This window comes from Simochromis diagramma, unplaced genomic scaffold, assembly GCF_900408965.1.
Source record: "Simochromis diagramma unplaced genomic scaffold, fSimDia1.1 OVJJ01000603.1, whole genome shotgun sequence".
Taxonomy (NCBI): Eukaryota; Metazoa; Chordata; class Actinopteri; order Cichliformes; family Cichlidae; genus Simochromis; species Simochromis diagramma.
Window position 1 is genome coordinate 5,859,256 of NW_024387414.1, and position 27,094 is coordinate 5,886,349.

The window sequence follows — 27,094 nt, forward strand, 5'->3', positions numbered from 1 at the left end:
CAAGTGTTGAATGTTACAGTGCACAGGTTGATATGGCACAACATGAGCTCCGATCATAAAGTCTTAGAGTAGAGCTTCGCATCCAGGCACAGTTGCAGGACCGCTATCAGTGAAGTTTGGCTGATCTTCTACAGTCAGCCTCATCTACTGTACAAATTCAGACTACAGCTCAACATCGGTGCCACAGTAATAAAAACAATACGTTCGAGCAAAGTATTGTTTTCAATTGTACCAAAGCAACAGTTATCAGCTTTGTCACTGATGGAAAGAGAATTCAATCTAAATTCGACAATACCTTCACTAGTAGAAAACTTCTACATATTAACAGTTATTACATCCTAAGTGTTACTGTTTTCTAGACCAATGTACAATATTCTATAGGCAATATATTTTTGGGACACTTTAGGATGATGTGGTGAAAGTAAGTTGAGGGATATCACAAAAAGGCTACATACAACCGGAGGATCTGCTTTGAGCTCCAGCGTGTTCAGACAAAGTTCTCTGCAGGACGTCACAGAACACTTCTATGGTGTCACTTCGGCACTTTTATGGCACTATTATGTACAGAGGAGTCAACACTAGACACACTGGGGTGCTATAAATATCAAAGACAGCGCCACTTGTTTGGGATTGCTGACGAGGAGATGGTGGCCAGAAGGTGCCCCACCCTGTTTCTTTTGAATTATTTGTACAGCTCAGCATTATCCCAAATATCCCGTTTGGAGCCAATATTTCCATCGTCGTTAGATTTTGAGCTTGAAAACAGGCACTGACTAATCAGTGCCGAAAAGTTCTCTCACTATATATAAAAAAAAATTTCAACTTGTTTATAGTCTATTCTAAGAAAATCCACAAAGACAATGATGTGATGTGGTTTAGTGTGTCTCTGTGGTCAACATAGGTTCATAAAGCACTGATCTGTTGTTTTATTTTCCCACTGTGTTTTTAGGATTTTTGAAGCTATAGCAGCATCAATGTAGAGTTTAAATCTTATTCTTTTGGTTAATTATTTATGAAACTCAATATATTGCAGACCTACAAGTAATGCGCATCCAAAGTAAAAGTATTTATTAGTGTAGAGTTTATATGTAGAGTTTAAATCTTGTTCTTTTGGTTCATTGCATATGAAACTTAAAATGCTGTAGACCTACAAGTAATGTGCATGTATTTACTCTTAATAAATGACTCTTGAGACACTGGTGGTGGCAAAAAGAATTTGTGAACCTTTTCAAAGCTAGCTTAAAGGAACAGTTTGAAATTTTGGGAAACAAGCTAAACATACAGATTTTCTTATGTGAATCTATAACCAGTAGTTAGCTTAATTTAGCACAAACAGGTAAAGCAGAGCAGCTAACCGGGCTATGATGACATAATCTACTGACCAGCACCTTTAAAGCTAACCTATTAACATTTTTGTTTCATATATGCAACAACTAAGGCATAAAACTAACAAGTTCTAATTTCATGGGCATTTTTTGGTTGGCTGCACTGATTTCCAGGCCCAAACCTGAGAAAATAAACCCCAATTTTGACATTTCAGTTTTTGTATACAAAGTATACAAAGACAATGTAGGTCTAACGTGTTAGTATAATAAGATGACTTGAATAGACTGATTGTTTCGATGTTTGGACTGAGCCTGGTACTCAGTTTTATACAAAGCCAAGCTAACTGACAGCTAGCTCTACCTTTGTACTTACTGTACAGCTGGCCAGAGTATTATCAACCCTGTCTTTCTAACTCTGGCTAGGAAAAGAATTTCCCAAAAGCGTATTTCCCAAAGCCTCAAAGGGTATATGCATTTTAAAAATGAAACGTATTGTGATGATTGCTCTCTGGATTTTTGATGCAAAACATATTAAATACTTACAGAGTAAGCCAGAAGAAAAACACTATATATAAAGTGGATATGTCAAAAATCAGAATCCAGCTGAATTCTTTAACAAAAAGCTGTATTGTATCTGCATATAGACAATCACTTCAGTGTGAGTGATTGTGACAGCTGAGGTTTGATTTAAAAGAAGAAGAAAAAAAAAGTCATCATCACAATGCAGTATGCATTATAAAGCTGTTCCATGGTCAAAAATAGAATTTGGAGGCCATTCGAGTTAAATGTATATTTAACCATTACAATGGCCAACGAACCACAGAGTCTGTGCAATATAGTGACATCATTCTGAACATATTTTATTTTTATGTGCATGCATTACCAGCATGCTTTTTAATGAACTCATTCTGGCTGGACACTGTGCGTCATGCTATGCTGTGTCTGTTGACAGCTAGCCACTACAATCAACAGTCTCAATACAATGACTTGGTATTCCACATAAAGGCCTTCACACTCTCACTTTCACCCAGTGTGAGCTCACTAGTCATACTGGTGCTCTTGGTAAAAGCTTCCTTTCCCACAGCTGCCACCTGCTATGGCCCTCCTAAATAATGTACCTGGAGTGTCTTATTTGCAGTGTCTCCTGCTTGTTATATTTGTTGCTTTGTATTTCATGCATCAATGCTGCAAACGATGTCCCCAAGAGTGAAATTACATTACAAACTCTTATTCTGCATCTGTTTGCAGTTGGCATGAGCATTGTTGAATCAGTGATTTAGGAAAGGTTACAGGTTCATTTACTGAATCTGATCATGTGCATCTCGTCTAAACATTAATGAAAAAGCCATCATCCTCTGTTCCTTTGAGTCAGGCTATTATTTAAACTTTAACAGTTAAGCTTTTATTCTGATTACCTGTCAGAAGCTGCATCTAATTTTCATAAATGTCAACTAAAAAAAAACAAAAAACTGAAACGTTTTGTGGCTCCGAAACTAAAATATAATCTCAGACTTTGGTTGAGTATCAGTGCCAAAACTTCACATATTTCCAACAACTTTCTCGACTAAAGTAAACACTGAAAGCTTATGATGAAAGAATTTGTTTCTTATTTCTCTGAAAAATGTTAGAAACCTCTTTCACATTTTAACCATTTCAAAGTGGGATAATCCATGTTTTGTGGAAAATATGACCTGCAATAATTGGTGGCAGGAGCTAAATAAATAAATCAGTTTTCTATATTGCTGTAAACTTCTGCACCTTTTGAACCATTTGATTTCTTTTTCATTGCTTGTTGTATGTCTGTTTGAGTCACTGCCGGGGGTTAAGGTTGAAGAAACGTACAGTAATTGTATACTGGCTTAGAAACGGGCCCTTTTCATAGCAGCCACACTGAAATGTTATTGCAGGGTAAACACGGATGTGATTAATCACAACAATAGTGGCTCTGTTCCATACGTATACATGGGCAGAGGCTCTGGTATTGTGCATGCTCAATATCAAAATGACTGCAGTGAAAAGGGCTTGATAACTGGTTTTGGATGGAGTCGAAACCTAATAAAGGGTTTACAACAAATGTGTTAAGAAGTCTCCTGTAGGGATCCCCAGATGCACTGCAGATGGACTGAAAATTGATTACTGTCACCCTTTTTGCATTTTCTGATATACCATACCTGAGAAATACTAAAGGAAAATAAACCATTTCATAAACTCTGGTATAGTAAATCCAAAACTTTGAACTAAACTTTCGTCAGCAGTAATCTATTGCATGTGATTTTTCCCCTCTTTCCTCTTCACTTTCTATTCCAACTTTGCAAAAAAAAAAAAAGGAAAAGCAATTTTCTTAAAGCCAGCTTAATTTCAGCTGACAAAAACGTGGGCGTGGCAAATTTGGGGAATCTTCTCTTTTTCAATATGTGTCATGTTTTGGATGATAAGAAGACTGGAACTTTACTGAGGACATTTCTCTGAACTCAGAAACATCACGCTTCAGGTCTGTTGCACATTAATGGCTCCGGTCTGCAGCCCCGGTGCAGACCAGCACTATAAAACAGACTCCATGTTGTCACATGTCTCACGGTCCTCCAGGTTGTATATGAATTTTGTCCTGTTGGTTGGGTTCTGCGTGATATCTTTTCCCAAATTGTCCAGAGTCACGTTGGAGGCGAAGAGTTCGGTGGGCGTGAGGTACCCCTCGTTGTTTTTGATGTATTTCCTGTAGTTCTTTCTCAGACACTGCCATGTGGTGGTGTACAGGAGGAAAGCTGATGACTTGAGAACGATGGCGATGCTGACATACAAATGCCTGTAGGCCACATTGTCGTACAGCATGCAGGCTCCCTTCTCGCCGCAGACGGAGCTCCAGAACAGACAGGTGGAGTCGATGCCCATGCCGAAGATCAGAGGGGGAGGGATGAAGCCTGGAGCAGGTGGGGATTGCGGAGAGACAGCAGGTCACAAGGTCAAGAAGAACACCAGTTTGAGTTCATGTTCCTAATGTATCCAGGCAGACAGACTGATGAAGTTCATTTCAAGCAAGGTGAAAAATTGCCCTGACGTTTAAGTCACAGAGTAAAACTACAGACCAACAGCTGTTGCACAAACACAATACAGAGTGCCAATAGTAGTGAAGTGTTTCTTACCTATTAATCTTAGAAGCAGGAACAGAACACCAAGGGCGTAGGATTTAAGCTCTGGACTGACAGTTCTGAAAATTAAGAGAATACTTCAACCCTTTGAGTACTGTGGTGGAAAACTGTTCTTAATTGGTAGACCTGAGTTTGAAATTACATTATTTTGTACATATCTCTCTATCTTACCTATCTAGATTACAAGCATGATGTATACACACACACACACACACACACACACACACACACAATGTGCATATAATGCCTTTAGTGTTATTTGTCATTATATATGAGTTAATATACACTTGCGTGTGTCTGTATTTGTCCGTATCACTGTCAGCTTGATAAATCAATCCTTTCCATTGAAGAACCACCGGTATTTTGAAATGTCGCCAGCTCCCTCTTGTGAGCAGTTGATGAATAGCAAGTGGGGGGGGACGTGCTCATACCTGATAAGGATGATGACAGAGGGTGTCTGGGCCATAGCTCCAATCATGCTGCACACACATATAACACACAGGAAGGTGAGGAAGGCTTGCTGACAGCCTGGGCTGGGACACTTTCCTGGTAAAGCCACTGCTTCTTCGCTGTTGCTGGGTATACACGCACAGTTGGTCAGGTTCTGACAAACAAAAAGAAATGAGGTGATAATGTAATAATGATATATCAAGTAAATCTGCAGTATTTATATTTATTGTGAGCCCTTCAGGCACCGGGGAGCAATGATTATCAGCAGTAATGTCCCAACTCACTGGTTTGGTACAGCCAGCGAAACAGGCTGAGAGGTAGGTGACTCCATTGGAGCCACAGACAGGGCTCACCGATGCAGTGTAACAGTTACAGTTACTAATGCATGCTGACTCAGGCTGCTGCCAAGACTGCAACGTCCTATAGAGGAAGTCAAAGGTCACGTTAGGGATAATGCTGCATATGTACAATTTGAAAATCTAATGCAATTTTTCTGAAGGATTTTTTTTAATTCTGGGATTTGTTTAATTTTTTGTTTGCATGGACCTACAGTATATCCCTGTGGGGAAAAGTACTATACAGAACTAAAAGTTCCTGGAAAGACTCTTCATTCACATCAGTAAGTCATCACTCTTACTCATTGCCGTAGGCCACTGTGACCCCAGCGACAGGTCCAGTGTCACAGCCTAGGAAGAGAAAAGAGACATAGCAGGCAGTGGACACCAGGTTGACCAGCATGGCCATGCGGACGGCACCCAGAGCTGACAGGTTCAATTTCTTAACCAGGAGTCCCCCGAGGAAGATTCCCAGACAGGCACAGGGGATGGCCGTCATACCTGGAGAGGGAAAAACAAGTAAATTCTATATTTATAGAGCAACATTCCTCATGATTTGACAGTAAAAAAAAAACATAAATAATTTCCTTTTATTGAGATAAGAGTAGGACCCCTCTAGGAGAGAAAGGAAACCTGCCTCACCATGGTAACCATCATGGTGAGTCTTTTGCTAGAGTACTGTTAATGCTACAGAGCCCAATATCATTGAGATGAGAGAATGTAAATGAATATCTTCATTTAAGTACTTTATTTCAAAACAGTTTTAATGTAGTTAAGTGTTATTGTCTTATGCTACTTTCTACTTTTACTTCACTTATTTTAACACTTTAGTTATCTATTGTTTTCCAGTTTTTGAAGCATAAATCCATCATATTATTATCTTTACATTTTTACTTTTGGTTATGTTACTACTCGCAAGTTTAGTCCTGAGTTTTGTTTAAAGAGATATTAAAAAGTTATTTAAAATTCTCAGTTTACCCCGCTCATCAATCCTGGCAAGGTTTTCTGACATGCCTATTGCAAAACAATAAAGTCAAACTCTTGGCAGCAGAGCTTTACAAGCCTTTTTCCTCTGCTTTACAATGTGTTCCCACTCAGTGATAATTATGTAGCTGTGTTGATGCTTAAAACCTCTTGGGTGTACTCTTTCTCCCACACAAGAAATTGTGATGGAATCTACGAATGTGAGCTGTAAGCAGAACCGATAATGGCCCTGGTATCAATAAATTCTTATCAATATCCATCCCTACTGCCTACCTAGCAGCTGATTAGCTGAGGATGTTGTAAGGTTGAATTGCTGCTCTAAGTATTTGCCCAGAAAGGCAGCAAAGCCAGCAACCACAGCGATCTCCATGCAGGCTGCCAGCGTGATGCAGCTGAACACTGGATTGGAGAGAAGGTGCCTGGTAACCCGGGGGATCACTGGGTCAAAGGAGAAGAAAATTAAGCAAAAAGTAGAAAGGATGAAGAAGGATTGAGAGAAAAGAGCAGAAGCATGCGCATGAATTTAAATATTCCATTAAACAATCTTGTCACTTATTAAACCCCCTCCACTCTTCTCTTGACTTCCTCACCTCTCAGATGCTGACAGACTGAGAGTCCGCTGTTTATATCAAAGCCATGAATGGCTCCATTGGGTTTAGAGCCCTGGAACTCCAGGCTCAGGGAAGAAGGCAGCATGGCCTGCTCACTCTCAGCTCCACTGTCCATGTCCTGCTCATCCAGCGCCTGGGGGAAACCGAACATGAAGAGGGCGGACAGGAAGAGTAAGGCACCACACAGGAGGAAGCCGCCCCACCACGCCCCGATCCAGCGAGGGTCATCTGGGGTGATGTCCAGCTTACCTTGGTTGGAGGGTAAGAAAATTCACAGCAGTCATAGAGGGAAGGATGAGTATTGGTGTACTAGTAGAGGTCACAATAAAATTATAACCATTTATTTCCCAACTTACTGGTATCAATGAAAACAGCATCAACATAAACTTTGGTACAGACAGATCCTAAGATGAAGCCACAAGCTGGGCCGAACACTAAAGTTGAAAATAGGATACCTGCAAGACAAAACAAAGGTATAGAACAACAAGTCTGTCAGAAAATGACAGTATGCAGCAAAAACCCAAAAAACAAAAAACACCAACACATTTCAGTGTTTGCACCATAAAATGACCCAAGCCAAGAGGACACATGCATTTCACTTCATTGTTCAGCAGAGGGCAGCCTTGCATCAAGCTGTTTATTACCAGCACCTTCTATTCTATTAGATATGATGCTTCCTATTATAAAGTATACTTGTTAATTGCACTTTGTGATTAGGAATCAAAGGTATGTTGTTTAAAGATTAAAGATTAAGTATGAAATCCATGCCAAGAGATTTTATAATTTCATCAGAAGTCTTCCAGCGACAGATTTATTCACCATCACTGTAATATGCAGCCCATAGGTTGCACAGTGTAATTGATCCAAGGCTAGATTATCCAGCAGCATCATAAATAATCAAGCAGGAAATGGGTTCTTACTGTAAGAGCAGTGATGGAGTGACTGATGCACTTTCTGATTGACGTTCCCCTGAATGTAAAAAGCGGCCCGCTTTTGGCACAGAGGCTGAGAGCTCTCTATAAAGCATCACACTGTGCTGGACTGTTTGTGTGTGTCTGTGTGTGTGGCACTTAATCTGTTACCCATGCTGGTGGTAAGTGGAACAATAGGAGTGAGTTCCAGTAGCCTGACTGCTAATAATGGATCCCAAAGCAGAGGAAGCGCTGCTCACTCCTGACAGGATGAGAGGGCCAGTCAATTTCTCTGTAGGCGATTTAATGATTACTCCTCTGGACATCACCAGTTATTGTTTGTGAGAACAGAGTAGTATTATAGGCTCATATTTAGAGGTATAAGTGCAAATAATAAAAAATATAGATCAATCACAAGAAAATAAGAAAGCATTTATTACAGTTTCAAGTCTATAAGATTGGGATCAGAGGTTCCAGATCAAACTAGGGTCTGGTATTTCCTTTCCTTATGAAGTGTATAATGTTATCGTCATGCTAAGATGTAAATTCAGGCCTTCAGAGTAAAGGTTGTGGATGCTTATTAGTCTGGCAAGATACTACATCAAACTTTCCTCACGGGACCTGCAAAAAAGTCTTGCAACCGTTGTCATTAAAGTGCATGCACCTGCGATCAGAAAGAGCACAAATTTAACCTACGTAGCAGGCATACTAAAGAAAGTCTGTTCTGTCCATAGTTTGGAAACTAGTTTGCCAGCGTTGGACATCAAGGTAAGGACTGGGCTCTCTGGAATTATGTGCTCTGCACAGACCAGTCAAATGGCTACAAAAGCAGTGTGCTTGTTGCAGAACAAAGACAGCTTGGTGATTAAATGCAATCACTGATTAATCTGAATTCTGGAGATTTCTTAACGGTGAAGCCATGAGTCTGAACTAGCCCGAACCAGGCCGAGCCAGGATAATGACGCCAAGTGCAGTAACAAATCTACCAAAACAAAGGCCCAAATCTGAATCTCAAGAGAACACCCTTGAAAAACCACAAACATCTTGCAGTGAAGGAATTTCATTATAAATAAAGCACCTTGAGGTTACTGTTGCTGTGATTGGGCACTATATAAATAATTGAACTGAATTTTATAAGAAATGAGAGTTCACAAAGCCGATTTCAGAGAATTGTGCAAAAGTATGCAAACACAGCTTCAGTTTTAAGAGGTGCAACACTAGGATCTGAGGCCTTCTTTTTACTTTTTCTACGACACTTTTACACACTGTAATTTCACATTTTTTTCCTTGTGGTGTTGTTCAGCTCCATTTGTAAAACGGTTCAATCATTCTTGAAACTTTTGGCACTGTTTCAAAGATTCTGATTCTGGCGAGGAGTCAGTCTTGCCAGCTCTAACTTTCCCTGTGTGCTATTTTTATTTGACCAGAGCCATTGATACCGCCGGGGCTTAAGTCAGGTAATAGAGGAGGTCAGGGGTAAGAGCAGGGCCAGCTCAACAAGCAACCAAATAATGACCTCCGATATCCTCTTCTGCCTTCCTCTGGGTTCCAATCACAGACACACAAAGGGCAATTAATCTATAATGTATGTGATGTAGTGAGGCTGGCAAACACACACAAACATGGCAGTGAACCAGCAGAAAATATTGGGCCCCTGCCAATCTGATCTACAGTACACCAACGCTCAATACTTTGAAAACTAGTGTGGGTACAAAAACCTCAGTGTTTCCAGATACATGAGACAAAGAGCCGGAGAGTGGCCGTCAAAGTGAAAGTGCTGATGACAATAGCAGCAATAAGCATGAAGACAGAGATGTGTGATGCCAGTCTGCTGTCTGAACTCAACAGTTGGTACTTCCGAGACCATATCCATGGAGACATGACTGAAAACCCAGTGAAAGAATGAGGAGTAGTACTGAAGCAATCATAAACATAGCAACCTTTACCTTACAGTATATCATTCACTACTGTTTAGTCATCTGCTCTATTCCCATGTTATTTATTTGACTCACATCCGATAGCAAGTGGACTTGGTGTGTCTTCCTACTACAGAAAGACTAAATGATCTTTATGTGGAATCATTTGTGGGATTTTACATTTATATAACAAATATATGCATATATATTGCAATTTATTTTGTACTTTTAGACTAGTAGAGCAGCATTGCACAATTCATGTTTCAAACCCAATCTTAAACCAGCTGATCCGACATGGTTTTTTCCCCCTTGTAATTTACACTGAGTTGCTGCAATGCAATATGTGAACTACTAGAAAAATCAGCAGTTGCCAGACTTATGTTCCTCTGCAGATATTGATGATGTGCACACATTTTTAACTACGGTCTTAAAAATAATTATTCTTCTGACATACAGTAGATTAACTTTCACAGGATTGGTATAAGTTCTGATTGCTCATTATAGATGGAATGTAAATCTTTCATGACTTATTGACTTTGCAGTAATTGTAGAGGGATGGAGGATGCTCTTAGTATCTGCAGTGTACCTGCAAGCATCAAAGCACTGATAGCTTTGGAACAGGAGAGCAAAGTGAGGTACAGGAAGACTGTCGCCACTATAAAGTGGGGCTCTTTGAGAGCAATCATACTAATATATGTATATATATATTATAGTGTTTTCATACACTTAAAACAGAATATTTGTCAGGGATTCCTTTCCAAATATAGCCCACACAAATAATAAATATAACCTTAAACTAAAATGTCTCAGTCCCTTCTAATTTACACTGGCTACAGTGTCCTATGGTGACAACCTTAATTTACTTCTATTATTTTGATGTAAAGCTGTTGTTCCTTCCTTCTGAACACCACCTGCTGAGATGAGCTAGACGTGAAGCTAAAGGTAATACAAACCTGATGGCCAATACTAACAGAATGTCAATTTATTATCTACAGTACACTTATTTATTTTACATAGAGCTGTAACTTTGTGTCACATAAATGAAGATGACCATCCTGGCAGGTAGAGGCACTCCACTTAAGTCAAGCTTTTGCAGAACAACAACCTCCTTAGTGGAGACCATGAATACTCAGCAAGAGGTACCATTTTCATTTATCACAAGTCTGCAATATGGCACCACTGAACACAGGTTTGTGTTTAAAATATTGAGATAAATATTAGAATTAATAGTAAATTATTCAATTAGTATAACTATATTGTATACATATACCAAATTAGGCACGTTTTTCTTTCAGTTGTTCTTTAAAAACAACCACATGCACTGTTAACTATGGGACCTTATACAGACAACTGTGTGCCTTTCCAACACATATCAATCAACTATATTTACCACAGATGGACTCTAGAGTTTTATTTTTTTAAAGAAATTTGCAAGAATTTCAAGCAAACTCTATTTACATTGTCATCATGGGATATTGTGTGTAGAATTTTGATGTTTAAAATGAATTGAATCCATTACACACAGATATAATAGCCTTAAGTGGACTATAACAGCCTTAAAAGTATCACAATTCTTAAACAGAGCAGGTTTCATATTTGCCACAGTTTAGGTTTTCACCAGACAATCGAGTCCAGATCTCCATATTATGTTTGACACACGCCATATCAGTCCTTTTTATTTTTCACATTTTGTTATTTGTGTAATTTAGTCAGTGATCAGTTACATCAAAAAACTGCAATCTACTGGGGTGAGATTGATCAATAAGCACGTAACCATGGATATGACAACATATGGCACAAGTAGCTGATACATTTAAAATCATGCATGTAGATGGAAGCAGCAGTAAAAGCAGTACTAAACCGATTTAAATATAGATATGTAGCTTTTTGGGGGGACAGTAATGTAAGTAAATACAGATTATAGTTCTTTTTTAATCCTGTAACCCTTGTGCAAAAAACAAAGAAAAAAGTGATAAAAAATTATACTCAACCTCATGGTAGGTCTAGCTCCATATTGTGCCTTTTGTGCCTAGCAGTAATGAATGCAGCAGATGCAAGGTCATACTGTGTTAGACAAGGCTCTTCTACCTGGTCACACTGCCAGCGCATGAATAATTTCACACTCAGGCTCACATTATGGCACAGTTCAATCGCTGGCACTTTGTATCTTGGCCAAGGTGCTCTTAAAAGGTGCTCATATAAAACAACCTGTGCCGATCTGAGCGGACAGTGTGTGCTGAGTCAGCGCCCATTCCCTTCCTCTGCTGTCCTACAGTGGAGGAGTAATAACTCCAGTGGAATAAAAACATTTTTGCTGCAGTGGACTCTAAACTTGCAGCCTCACACTGCTTCATTACACACATTAAAGCGATGAATAGAGGCTAAGATAAGAGAAGCTGACCCTGCAGCTATAGAGCTGGCCTCCATGCTCCTCCTAGGCTGCTCTTTTACTGTACTTTCATTTATTGTTCTGTACGGTGCTCTAAAGCAATGTGCTGTAATTTGTTGTATTTTTGTCACCAATACAACCAATGCAATTCTCTGCTGCATGCTTGTAATATTCCTGTAGTCCAGCTTACTCTGAGTTGCTTGTACATTCACTTGATATTCAGAAAGTGTAATCAAGATTGTTGGTTTGTCTGAATATTTGCAATCTTCTCTTGACCTGATGTTAAGAAATCCATGATGATCATCATGGATGAAGTGCGCTGAGGGCTTACAATCAACAGCCAAGTACTTAAATGGTTAGTTCACAAAATAGTAGTATCAAGGTCACTATGATCATCTTATATATACCGTCCTGTTATGTGGATAATACTAGTTCAGTTGTACAAACCTACAGCTGGGACTGATGATAATGTAGTGAGTTGTAGAACAATTGAGTCATAAACCACAATGCTGCACAAAGTAACATTTTGACCTAAGTGTGCTGGCTAAAGTACGGGATTATCACAATTTATCCTGAGGTCCAGATGAATAAATGCTCCAAATCCGAATTTTGCTCAGATATTTTATTAAAACTCACAAATGGCATGACTCAAAAAAGTCAGAGGATCACCAAAATCAGTAGAATATTTTTTCTCTGGGAACGTTTGTACAAAACTTCATAGTAAGTCTTCAGAGATACAGTATTTCAGTGTGGATCTAAAGTGGTAAGCTAACTCCATCCTTCTACTGTGGCCTAAAATGAGTAATAATGGTCATAGCATTGAATTTTAACTTGAAAAATTAAATGTGAATGCATAGAAACTAAATAAAGCAGAAGGGTCTTTGGCTAGCTTTGTAACTCACAGTGTTTTTTTTTAAGATTTCATTATGGACGCAGAAACATTTAATGCATCGTGTTAAGATGTAGTGCAGAAGCGATTTGATGCTACATACTTGTTAAAAGATACACACAGCATGAAGGCTTCTAACTGAATAGCTGCTTTACTCTAAGACCCTCTGTGGTGGATACAATTGATAGGAGGGTTAGCTGCCTTCACATGGGGTATCTGTCAAGCAGCTGACAGCAATCAATTATACAATTACAATCTGGCTTGGACTCACAGTCCACAGCGCTGAGGAGCAGGCTGGTCTTTCTGAAAGAAGCCATTTTCTCCTTTTTTGAGGAATCTTTCACAGCTGCCCACACACATCCAGACTTTAAATAATAGTTTGACATTGAAGGGAATATATTTTGTGCTTTATCACATTTATTCTGTAACAATGGCGGATAACTATTTTAAACATGGTCAAAGTTTCAGATAAAAGGGCCCGTGTATATACAAAGATCGCTGTGAGACAAAAACTCTTCAGACTGTTTCAGATTCCTTGTGGCTCTGCTCTTTTTCTACTCTTGGCTCAGTGTGATGTCAGTGGTAAGGGTTATACTTAATAAGACAATCGTACGCGCACAGTTCTGTCCAACTTTTCAAAACTTTAGCTTTTCAGATCTTATGATCAGAAGAAAGTTGGCTCATAGGAAGAAGGAAGGGAGCAAAAATGCTGCACAAAGGCCCAGTAAAAGATAAATGAGGATTATACTGACCTGTGAATCATGAAAAGCTTCTCTAATACAGTTCAAGACTTTAATGTGAGTTATAGCTATAGTACGCACACACGCACGCAAAATATTATGCATATACAACAGCTTCAGTGAGTTGTAAGCTCACCAATACGTCTGTATGATAATTAATGGCTAAACTGCTATGAAGTGTTACCAGCGATGGTGGTGCACTGAGAGCAGTGCCGGCAGAAAAGAGCAAATTTTTACAGCCAAATCAATCTTAACAACTGCTGGATGGATACAGATATTCATGGGTACCACAAGATGAATCCTAATCTATTTTATAACAAAGCACTGCCATGTGATTGGCATTTCATTCGCCTCACTGTTAGTCAAACTTTCCCATCAGCCATATCGGTTCTTTTTTCCTTCAGCCGTCATAGATCATGACGGCGACAACTCCAAACATTATACATTGTGCTAATGTTGGCACGCAGGCTTTGGCACTTAGTTCAAAGCATTGCCGGTGCCAGAGTGCTGCCTCACAGAAACACTTTTCATCACACAGATCTCACTCTACTACTGCAGGTCATCATGGCTGCATTGCCGCCATTCCCCCCCCCCCCATAAACTGCCAGAAAGCACAATGATTTGATGGTCTGATCATTGTGGTCTGATGGGCAACTAACTGAACAGTTAGCAGCAGTCTTTGATTTTTTTTAGTTGCCTGCTGCCTGAACTGTTGCTCACAATGATTAGGACAGACACACTCATAGAGGAAAACAAACAGAGTGAAGTACAAGACACACACAAGAGAAAGGCCACATAACATTTGAAGAAGAACAGGCACATGGAGCAGATATATCCTATGACAAGTGTCTAATGTTTCCTGCATTACACTTGAGTATTCTTACGCGCCCTTCTCTTCCAGGCAGTATTGATCTATTTAGGGTGAAGATGTGGCCACAAAAGAACAGCCTCTCCTTCAATCCTCTGCTTTGTTAGCAAACCTGTGGAGAGCTGCCGCTTTAATATTTAATCATTTGGTTAGATGTTTGCTAAACTACACCTAACCGCTTCTCTGTCACACTGCATTATTCAGGAGGTTTTCTTACAGTCTAAATGTGCCTTCACACGTCAGTCTTGTCAAACAACACCACCGCCCTGAGACTAGAAGAAGGAAATACAAAGGAGCACAGAACACATACGTACTGTGTAAATACCAATAACACAACAGCAGTCACATTGTAGGAGGTAACCATGGCAATCAACATGCCTGGATTGTCAAAAAATGGAGAACAGAGACAGAACAGAGAGGGGGTGGTGGATAGAAAAGACTAATATAAGAGTACTATCTGTAAGTGTCAAAGGAAGAAGCTTGGGGGATGTTATGAAAGAGAAAAGGCTGCAGCGGATTTGGCTGGGGCACATAAAAGTAGACTTCATACCAAATCAGGCTCAATTTTAGTCTGCAGTGCAATTTATTAGAGCTAACCCCATTCAGGAGAAATCTAAGCTTAAACCACTGCTATGCCAAGTGATGCCCAAATTAGCAGTAATTCAAATGCTTTCTGTAAGCAACCAATAAAATAAACGATAATAATAATGCATTTTTCATTATATCTCGGCACTAATTATTATCCGTTATTTTCCAAAAATGATATTTAGCCATAGCTCTCATCTAACGATCGAGATATTTCCAAAGAGGGGGACCGTTGGTGGCATCCAAATTCAATGGTGTATTTCCAATAGAATTTTCTGTTTCACTTTTAGAAATTGCAGACTTAAAACATATAGTAAAGATTAAGGCCAAAAAAATTGGGTGCCTTTAGTTTATTGTCTAAACCTATTGTTGGCTGCTCCTTCAGTTAGAAGGGGTCGCCACAGCAGGTACCTCCGCATATTTCAATTGGCAGATTTTTAGACTAGATGCCTTTCCTGATGCCCGAGGGATTTTTATCTCCTGGAATCAAACCAGGAAGCTCAAACTTGTTTTGTAAATCTGTAAACCACTACAATGTGAAGTCACTTATCCAGTTTATTGTCTTTCAAAATTTGCAAAGATGACAGTGAAAAAGTCAAGCCATAGATTTCACAAATCAATGAGTTCAGCGTGACGTCCAAAATCTGAGCTAGCAAATTGGACCAGCTATGTGACATTTTTGAGCTAACTGAGCGCTAAAAGAACATCAGATACAGTTAGATATGGAGTTTCTTTCTGTCATAACGCTTTTCCACATTTTCCAAATTTATTTGTTGTCATTTTTGGCACTTAGTCATGACTGGATTGATTGCAAGAAATGGTTATAATAAAAACGATGATTATGAATGGCTTTAGTAACCTCTTGACGTTTTCTCTAGCAACACCCTGAGGCAGACATTTGTGGTTTTGACCAAATGTCTCAACAATTTCTTTCACCCTGAACTGTGCCATCAACAGATGAAATACTTTGGATCATCGCCAGCCATTGCTGTCCTTTGTGTTTAACGCTAATTAGTAAATGTTAGCCATATAACATGATAAACTAAGGTGGTGTTTATTATATCAGCCCTGTTAAACATCAAAATGTTATTATGTTGGCATTAGTATTGGACTAACAGCATTTTTGTTCGTCTTTAATATGAAAATCAATTTTATAGACAAAACAGAATGTGTGCAAATTCATCATTTTGTCAAATTAAAAGAAATTTAAATAAACAAGAATAGTAACCATGAAGCATTGTGAGACAATACTGATTTGTGCTGTCCAGTTAATACATATAATGTATCTAAAATGTTTGGTAATTGCTATAGTTTCTTTACAGGGGGTATTACAATATTTCACAGATGTTAAATATGACTGTGATTGTTCACATGGATCATGTGTTCATAGTGGGATATTATCTGGCTAATAAATTACATTTACACTGAAAAACATCAGGTATCTGGTATGAATAGGCCTCTGACCAAGCAGGAGGGTAACTCAAGGGTGGATTACTTGATGCTGCGCTCTCTCTTCCTTTCCTCCACCCTCTGTCCATCCTTACCTCCCTCCCCTACACTGAGGTCTGCTGGCAGAGACTGTGCAGATCAAAGCAGGCACAGAACAATCCGCAGGCCTACTCACCCTGCAAAGAGGTCTGTGCTGAGATGTAAGCAGAAAAAAAATGCAACAAACCAAGGAGCTTGTGAGGAGGAGCAACTACTGTAGCTTCAGGGAAATGAAAACTGAACAGCATATGTTTATTTCTCAGTACCTTTGTTTCCATTAAAGCAACAAACCCATACGCCGCCGGCTTTGCCTTATTGAATCACAAAGCTTTAATGTGTTGGTGATGCCTGCATCAGACTAAACACCACATCTAGCTGAAAAAAGTTGTAATTTTTCAATACTTCTTGATACACTAATGCCAAATATAAAACGATAACAACATATATTAACTGATATCAACTGATAATAACTTGTATTTTTAAATACTAGCTACTATATTTACCTACTGTTGTTACAGGTTCCTGAAATGAAGTGTGGTTAACCTATAAGAGCTCTAATTTGTACATGAGGAAAGTGATTAAGATCAATATAAGAAAATAATTTAAATGCCTGGATAGCCCCCACGTATGATGGCTATATACACTACATTGGCAGTTTTGCCCACCTACCTATTTAAGCAGAGTAGTTTGAATATCACCAAGGGGGAGTCTTGCTTGCAGACACGAGGTATATCACATACATTTAACAAAATGTTAAATGTACCTATGCAATATGTGCATACATTAATATACAGGTTAACAACCCTAAGACCATCACTATATCAGCAAACAACCACAGCTAATAACAGGACAGATCTGTCTAGCGATAGAACCTCAGCGTTGATGGAAGCAATTTAAACTTACTACATAAAAAGATGCTGAGAGTCCAGTTAGGTGTCATGTGCCTTCTGCATCTCTCTGATATGATTATAAGGGCCCCTGTTACCCACAAGAGTGGAAAGCTGACCAGCTTACTCCGACCAGCTTAAAGGTGTCTGTGGCATGGTTTTGACTCCAGATTATGAAAAGACATAGCTTTCAAAATAAAAGTTGTATTAAACTTGACTGTGGGCTCTAAACAGAGGAAAAAAACTGGGGGGAAAAACACCAAAATTGCCCTTTACATATATATTTCTAGATTTTCTAGCAAGTGATATGTATGTTTCTTAAGTTCTCTTTCTCTCCATCTGCCCAGATAGAGCTCTGCTGCTAGCAGGTCACACGGATGGCACATAGCTTCAGTCACTGCCTTTGAACTGTTGCCTTGGCAACTTTGGCACACAGGGTTATTTCGACCTCTCGGTTGCTGCTGTAACTAAAACCACAGCCTTTTGCTGCTGACCTTCAAATGCTTACTAAAGTTGGGAAAGCGTGCTTTGCCAAAGAACCCCTGCAGATATGAAAGAGGGCAACATCAGACCCAGAATTTAATCTAAAAAAAAAAATCAATATTCCTCATCTATTTTTGCAAATGCCCAATTCACACTTAGCAACAGTGCAATGTACCATTACTGAGCATTTAATTAATAAAATTTACTAGCAGCATTCTCATCTCAGAAAATCAAATCATGCCAGTGTCACGGAACTGCGTACAAGGTCTCCTTTGGCGTTGTTCTTTGGAGCCATAGCAATTTTGGATGCTGTGAGATAAATGCCTTGTTGTAAAGTGCTACACAGTCCACATTACGTGACTCAAGGGATAACAGCAGATTAAGACCAAGCAAAAACCCTCAGGGCAAAAAAAAAAAAAAAAGTGCCGAAATCTGCAGTTCTTCTTATAGCCACTTGAATTAGTCCCCATAGACTCTAATGTTAAAATGCCTAACTAATAGCATTAAAAATATGTTTACAGACTGGTAGAAGGAAATGGTACTGGACTCAGGGCATGAATCTTTTTGTTCCTCATTCGTTAGGATACTGGAGTTAGGGGTGTGTCTGTTTTGACTGACAGCTGTCCTGACACAGGCAGCTGAATCTTGTCTGCCAGCCCTCTCCTCTGCAAAGTTGAGTCACTGAACTAGATCTCTCCACTGTGTTTGTACTATTGGCATTTTTAATGGAAGTATATTATATGGCTTACTGTGTGGAACAGCCCATCCAAGTTTGTCCATCTATTCTGGTGAGTGAAATTCTAGTATTTTCTTTATACACTGTAACGATACTGTTTGCCAAACAATGTTGTTATTGTTAATTTTATAAGTCAGCATTTCATCCAACTACACTGATTAAATTCTGGCTTAAAATAAAACAGCATGGTAGAAGCCAAATCACTAACACTGAGGAATGAAAATGCAGAGTCCAAAACCTGTGGGAGACTTCACGCTGGCTGCATCCATTTTTTATCCCATCCACCATTAAGTTGCAAGTTTGTCATTGAAGAGGAGGTTCATGTCCTCTTTGAAACCTCGTGTGTGGCCTTATTTTCCTTCCCTCGCTATTGAGGTTTAGGCACAAATATGACTTGGTTCAGTTGAGGAAAAGAATGCGGTTTGGGTTAAAACAGTTCAACAAAAATTTGGAGTGACAGCCCCGTCTTACTATTGCATAACTCAGATGCTTCGTGCCAAGGTGCCAAAGGACACCATGTATATCTGTGAGATGCCACTGACTCTGATAAAAATGTCAGTATTTGACACCCTTGGATTGCAAATGAGCTTGTACACATTTTTTTAATGCAACTATGCAATGAGTCTGTCACGTGAAAGTTTTGCATGTACAGCAGATACCGGCTGGGAGCATCAATCTTTGTTCACATCAAGCATTAGAAACATGGTATGAAAAGCAAAACAAAAAGCAACAACAAGCTAGATGCATGAAAACACCTTGAGAGGTCTGAGGACAAAAAGCAGACTGCTTGGAGCTGAGAGGTGGTGTTTGTGATCAAAGCATCAGTGAAAAGAGCTCTTCATCTGGCCACTAGCAGTAATTAGCCTGAGAATCCACAGTTACATTGTTCATGTACTGAATAAAAATTATAGCTATAAAAAAATACACACTTGATAGTCATGTTCTGTGTTTTACCTCTGCATTGACTCACCTATATACAGTGAGGAGTCTTTTCTGTGGACATGGTCATCAATGTAGGACACTCCTAAGGGCTGAACAGGTGTTGCCCCAATGCCCAGCAGGACCTGGGCTCCGATGAGCAGAAGGTACATCATGTTGGTGTTGGCTCGATTACCGCATTTAAACCCAGAGTCTCTGTTCTCTGACCTGGAGATGTTGGAGCAGACATCCCTGCCATCCTCGGCATGCCACGAGTCACCGGCCTCGTACTCATACTGATGAGTCAGGAACTCTGGCAGGGCTGACAGCAAGGCCCCCAACGCCATGACAATGCCACCGCAGCCAATCAGCCGGGGCCGGTGAGCCTTGGCGCCAAAGTAGCTGACAAAGAGGATGAGGGCCAGGTTGCCGATTTCAAAGCTGCTGGCAATGACACCCACATCTGCACTCTGGAGGTTGAAGCGTCTCTCCAGAGTGGTCAGAACACTTACCTGGCAGAAAAAGAGAGAAAAGGAAGAGAGATGAAGGACAAGTGCTACAACTAGCAGCCAATGGTATCACAGCAACTCGTTTAAAGTGAGTTTATATACTTGAGTTTAGTTTCTGTGCTATAAATTGCTGCAATTAAAGTTATGGGAGTATAAAGTTTATATATTTTCCATTTTAAATCTGTTTACAATAATACGAGTATTTAGCTTCAGGTGCTATCAGCCATCTGTCACTACCTTAGAGCTCATATCAACCTGTTGATAACACACAAGCTGCAAATGTGTCTATCTCCATCCTCCTGCTATATAGCTGCCAAGAAGGTCCCCAAGGCTTAACCTGATACAAACCTGGGAAAAGGGAATATGTGCATATGTGTGGCTCAAGGCAAGAAGCTTCACGTAGCTGTTCTAATTAAATGGACACAAACATGTGCCAGCTGTGTTCAAGGTGCCTAAGTGTTAAAGTGGCTCCTTGCATCAAATGTATTGGATCATCTACAAGACTGAAGGTAAACAGCTAGCTAGAAGTTATTTTAGTAATCCTTCATCCACAGCAAAACTAAAGAATAAGCCCAGAGCAGTTCCGAATAAAAAAAGCGAATGAATCATGTTCATTCCCACAACAGAAGTGAGCTCAGGTGAATTATGCATAACGGCTTTTCATCCTGTGCTGTATTGTTTATCCTGTCACACAGAGCTCCACTGCAGAGTCAAAAACTGGATCATATATCTGCTGATGGATCCATGTACCAAGACCTCAGCCTAGTCATGCTGTACTGGTGTTGTCCTTGGAGAAGGCTAGAAAACAGTCACCCTTCCATAAAAAGTGTACAGTCGCTGTCTGGCTACTAACATGAAAAGATCTGAGTCAAACACTGATGTATTTCAACTGTGGCAAACTAAGTAACAAGATCTGCTACCATATGCATCTGATTATTATTCAGATTTGTTTAAATTCACCGAACGCTCAACTTATTAAACAATTCCATTCAATAACATTCCAAGATTTGGATGACAAGGTTGAGACAAGTCTGTTGTAGTACATTTAGCAGCCCACTGTGAATCAATAAAACAGTATTAAATAGTGATAGCAAACTATTTCATAGGACAGGAGAGATGTTGGTTCTGTGGTGCTTTTATTTGCAGATATTTGCTAAAGGTGCATCTTTGGTTTGAGATGTTTAAAAGAGAAAGCTCCACAACAGGCTTCAAGGACAAAAGCTAAACCAAAAAGTTGGCTCTAATGAAACGTTTGAACTCACCATTTTTAAATTAACCTTGCTGTTTTGACTAATATCAAAGAAGTGCTTCTAATTATCTGCACCTTTCAGAGTGTGTTTAGCAGACAGGTAAAAAAGATCCTGTCTTCCTAAGCTCATTAAAAATAACTTCCATTCCCTTCCTGTTACAAAGTTATTTATGGTATCAAGACTGTGCTGACATTTATCAAGGAATTGGCTTTGATAAAAATAAATAAAATAATGCTGATTACAATATTTGTTCTTAAAAAAACAAATAAAACAAACTGATTTCCAGTAAGTGGCTGAGCCAAAACCAGTGCTGACAGTTATTCTAAATGCTGAGTTCAAGGCTTTGTCATTCATTTCACTCCTGCATTAGCGATGGCTGATGAAATCTTTATTTATTGAGTCATAAACACATTTTTCTCCTGTGCTCGTGCAACATAAACTTGATCTCTTATGTTGACATACATCTAATCATAACAGTGCAGTAACAGCTTATAACTCTGATCAAGCTGTCACAGGAAATGCAGTCTGGTTAATGAGGGGGAGAAAAAAAAGCTGCTGTCTCCTGTGTTGTGGAGATCACGTCATCTCCTAGGCCTATATCCTCCGGTGTCAAAGGCCTCCTGCATTATTGAGACATATGGGTGCAGAGCGTGTAGCAGTATGGACCTCCTGACCAGTGTTTCGTAAGCTGCTCTCTAACAGACCATCCATATGAGCAAGTAAAATTTTCCATATATCGTAGAGTCTACTGCCGCTGTGACGCGCTTTGTGACATGCAGATGGCGCATAGGCCTGATGGATAATACGCAGCAAGTCATCAGTCAGTGGCTCCTGGAGGATGTAATTTTAGTAATGTGATCAAAATAATATGGCTATTAAACGCAGCAGCTGAGCACCCGAAGCAGCGCAGCGTTTTTTCACTGTCTGCCCGCGCCGGTCTGAAGGGCGCTGCGTTAACCCCATGTTACCTGAGAAACATGACGTTCCTTCAGACCAACACTGTGTCCCCCAAACTCACCAGATAGGCGCCCACGGTGCCCTGTGCCAACATGAGAGCACATTCCGACACCAGGAATATCTTAATGTTGGAAAAACACGAGGTCTTCTTCTGATTGTCATCTTGCTCCGGGTCGTCGTTGCTGCTCCGCTCTGTGCAGATCTGGTTTTTAACCTGCATCCTTCGGCTCAAGCTCCGGTCAGGTTGGACGGCATGAAACTGAACGGGTCCGGTCCGGCGGAGGGCATCTGGTTATGATGGTGATGACGAGCTGCACTGCAGAAGAAGTGCGAACCTGCTGTCAGGAGCCCGTCCAAGCTTAAATATACAGCAAGAAACCCTGCTGTCCACTCAGCAGTGCGCACAGTCCGTCAGCGACCTCTCTTCACCGCCTGTCCAGTCAGTGCCTATCGGCTACATCACATTTAAATACGTAACTTACGCTAGTGTTATATATGACGGCTTAAGCGTAGAACTACAGTACGCTCTGCTTCCCCACATCCGGGTTTTGTTTTTTGTTTTTTTACTCAAAATTTCCCCAAGCCGACTGGTTCTGGTTTCCCAGTCCGGTTCCGAGACGCAGCTCTGCGTCCCGTAAGCAATGTTATGATGCTCCTCCCATCCATGGACCACAGCGCTCTTACCTCACTGCCAACCCCACCTCCCAGTTCCTCCCTTTCTTTTTCGATATACGCATCATCCATTACAGATTGAATCATTTCCACAGAACACTGCATCAGTAAGCTTCGATAAAGCATTCCCGTAACTTCATCATGGCGTTTTCTCTGCACTTCGCTGGTAATTTTCATCCTTGCATTGCAGATTAATTCAACAATTCGCATTATATTCCATTCTGAGAAGATCTCTGACTCCTCAACAACTTCTGGCGAGTCGCTGTATAGAGTAGCTGATATTTAGATGTGTCAAGTTAGATTTTAGGTCCTAAGCTGCGTCACTGTGACAAACTATGGATGATAACAAATAAAGAAACGGTGGATGAACAGGACAGTGTTATAATGATGCACTCTTCAAAAAAGATCCTGGCAGCAAGAAAGTTTATTGTGGGAATATATACACTATACACATATAACCTCACAGGACACTTAATACACCTATACACACTTGTTGCTGATTAGTAATTACAAATATCTAATCAGCCAATCACATGTGAGGCATGAAGACATGGTCAAGATGACTGCCTGAAATTCAAACCAAGCTTCATAACAGAGAAAAAAAATTTATTTACGTGACTTTAACCATAGCGTGATTGTTAGTGCCAAATTGGCCAGTCTGAATGTTTCAGAAAAAATAGGATTTTCCTGCACAAACCTCTCTACGATTTACAGATTTGGGCCGGAAAAAGTGAAAACATAAAGTTAACAGCAGTTCTATAGGGAAAAATGCCTTTTTGATGCAAGATGTCAGAGGACGATGCCCAGAATGCAACACATTGGACCTTGAAGCAGGTGGCTACAGAGGCAGAATCACACTGGGTGTTCAGGTTCTAGCTTACAAGCTTGTAAGTTTGTTGGCTTACAAGCTAATAGCAGGAGCCTGAGCATGCGGCTTTAATCAGAATTGGTCAGGGAATTGGAAAAATTATGTTTTGTCTGGTTCTAATCTATGACATTTGCATAGTAGAGTAACAGATTTTAAGTAGACAACATGAAAGCAAGGACCCATCCTCCCTTGTATCAGCTTTCAAGGCAGTGGTGGTGTAATGGCATGGGGGATATATTCTTGGCAGACTTTGAGCCCTTTAGTGCCAGCTGAGCTTTTTTAAACACCACAGCCTATTGGAGTATTGTTGTTGACCATGTTCATGGCTTTATAACCATCTTCTGATGGCTGCTTCCACCCAGATAAGGAACCATGTCACAAATTGCAAATTGTCTCAATCTGGGTTCTTGAACAATGAGGTCACTGTGCTCAAATGATACCAACCAAGCCAATAGAGCGCCTTTGGGATGTGGTGGAACAGAAGATTCACATCCCAGATGTGCAGCTAACAACTATGCAGCAACTGTGTGATGCTATCATGTCAGTGTGGACAAAAAAGTCTCAGGAATGTTTCCAGCACCTTGTTGAATCTATGCCATGAAGAATTCAGACAATTCTTAAGGCAAAAGCGGTAAAAGCACTATCTAATAGGCTAGTGAGTGTACACCATGATTGTTTGATGATTTAAGCTTTTTTAGCTTTAATTTACTTTGTTTTATTCACTTTAAGTTTTTTAAGATTGAGAAGGTGGACAGTGTCTTCTCTTTTGTTTTTACAAATTTTCATATCCTGAAGGATGGGACCGTCCCGGACTTTTGTGTCACAATGAGTGCCATCATTGTCAAGGTTCACAATAGGAACAAAAAAAAATCTACACAGCAGCATATGCTTGTATAATTGTTCTTGTGGGCTCCTGTTCAAAGCTGAAATTATTATAATTAAATAATTTGTGTCGGCATTGCTTAGATCTTGAATAATTTGTGAACCAGCTGTCCATACTAAAACAATTTCTCCTATTCAAATAGCACAGAAGAAATCTTTACATTAACCAAAAAATTATATTACTATACCAGAACTGAACCAAGTACAGACACTATCTGAAGCATTAAAGTTTATTTTGTGAATTTTCATTTGTGTGGGGTAATAGTTTAGCTAATCTTCATCTGCACTGTATAGTGTGTGTTTTCTTCTATATTTGCATAATATTATTGTTAGGTATGCTGCATCTATTTATGCCCTGTCATGTGAATTTCCCATCTCTGGGACTAATAAAGGCTATCTTATCATATCCTGTCTTATAGCTTTGTACCTCGCACAATCAGAAGAGTAGTTCAAATCCCTGGGTATAGCATCTTATTGATTTTTTGTGAGAGGTACAGTCACATCTTTCTCCCTTAGTGCTTTTAGGTACAAGATATACTTCTTACATCCAAAAGTTGGGAAAGCCCTGTGTTGTAGGAGCCAAAATATTATAATCAATTTAGAGCAAAAAATAGCTTAAATAATGTAGAATAGCTCAAAATAAAACACAGCAAAGCAAGATTGCACCGTAAGGTAAAAAGAAAAAGTGCAATAAAATAACACAGATTGCAAAAACCTGAATATAGTGCATCCATAAATTTTCTTTAATGCTGATCCTGTTCAGGATGAAGCCCATCCAGGTGTATATATACTGGCTATACCCCGGACAGCTCACCAGCTGTTCGGCTGTTCTCTTCACAAAGGGTTATATTATCTACAACCACTGTTTGAATAGACCAAAATATATCTGGTGGTCACAAAAATGTATTATATTGCCATCCTTAACGTACCTAGCTCAGACACAGTGTATCATGTTCAATCATTTCCATTGAGAACTGAAGCCAGCTACTTGTTTTCTTTTTCTTCAATGAAAAACCAAACATCATGAAACATGTTTTACTCTAAATCAAATCACTGTCTGGCTGCAGGGATTTGACTGATGACTTATTCATTCTGACATTTGTAATGCAGAAGAAATGAAAAGAGACTGGCAGGACACAGCAGCACAGAGACAGCTCTAAAAGGTTCTTCTATTATAACTCTAAAATAAAAAAGGAGTGAGTGCCAATGTCACTTACCACGCTCCCCTCAGCTTTTGGCTCGCAATATTCCTCGGACAGTTCGGATGCTCTATCAGGACCAATTCAATAGCATCTGAAGGAGCGCAATCCATCAGGCGAAATGTGGACTCAGCAGGGAGAACATCCATTTCTCATGGAGTCACCCTGAGCACCCGGGGTGATTTAAGATCAACCACAGTGCCTGCTGATGCGGTGCATGACCACTGAAGGCATTATTTCAGGACGCATCTTAATCACAAGGTCCGCTGAAAGAATGATTTTATGCATTTATCCAGTGGCAAACAAACACGTCGCCTGAACAGAGATGTGTTCTCTTGATGCCCTTTGAAGAATCTGGCTTCACTCAGGTATTTTATTTTGGCATTATATCTGTTACATATTTGCCCTTGCTGTTGTTTGGATTCTCAGCGAATATTGAATATTTTTGGCTCTAAAGAAACATCTACTTGTATTTCAAGAGACCAAGAGAAAAAAAAATCACTTTGAATCTGCACTTGTGTATTTTACTTGCTTTTTAAAGCTAAGAACATACCAAAATTAAAAATAAATAAATAAAATATCACATTGGTGTTGAGCTAAAGCAGTATGAAAGCAATGACACATTATAACTGTCCTTTATAATACTTGATAAACCTTACATCAGGTTATCACATGACTATACCAGGGGTGGGCAACTCCAGGTCTCGAGGGCCGGTGTCCTGCAGGTTTTAGATCTCAACCTGGGCCAACACACCTGAATCAAATGATTAGTTCATTACCAGGCGTCTGGAGAACTTCAAGACATGTTGAGGAGGTCATTTAGCCATTTAAATCAGCTGTGTTGGATCAAGGACACATCTAAAACCTGCAGGACACCGGCCCTCAAGGCCTGGAGTTGCCCACCAATGGACTATACAATGCAGAAAGATTTTTAAATAGCATCATAAATGTGATATAGTGACTCATAAATATCCTTATAATGCATTATAAAAATGACCTCAATGACCATGAAGTACCCTGACCTTTTCATTTCCACAGTGTGTTTGAATAACAGTTACCTTAGTGATCCACTGACTTTGTTTAAATTTTTGGTTTC

At 39.7% G+C, this 27,094-nt stretch overlaps 1 protein-coding gene across 1 annotated transcript; it reads right to left on the minus strand.

The window, feature by feature from the left end:
• Positions 1 to 23,341, minus strand: LOC120721330 (solute carrier organic anion transporter family member 3A1-like). Its single transcript, XM_040011583.1, has 10 exons — positions 22,439 to 23,341; positions 19,714 to 20,173; positions 7,208 to 7,306; positions 6,831 to 7,100; positions 6,514 to 6,678; positions 5,559 to 5,757; positions 5,206 to 5,341; positions 4,903 to 5,075; positions 4,466 to 4,530; positions 1 to 4,243 (listed from the first exon to the last, which is right to left on the minus strand). Exons 1-10 carry the CDS (start codon positions 22,595 to 22,597, stop codon positions 3,867 to 3,869), a joined length of 2,103 nt encoding a protein of 700 aa, XP_039867517.1. The 5' UTR covers positions 22,598 to 23,341; the 3' UTR covers positions 1 to 3,866.
• Between the last annotated feature and the right edge of the window lie 3,753 nt (positions 23,342 to 27,094).

Excerpts from the sequence above, each read along its gene's own strand:
- LOC120721330 (XM_040011583.1), bottom strand. The coding sequence starts at position 22,597 with ATGCAGGTTAAAAACCAGATCTGCACAGAGCGGAGCAGCAACGACGAC. Across the intron at positions 6,679-6,830 it reads AGTCTGTCAGCATCTGAGAG|TGATCCCCCGGGTTACCAGG; the intron begins GTGAGGAAGTCA and ends CCTTTGACCCAG. Across the intron at positions 5,076-5,205 it reads TCGCTGGCTGTACCAAACCA|AACCTGACCAACTGTGCGTG; the intron begins GTGAGTTGGGAC and ends TTTGTTTGTCAG.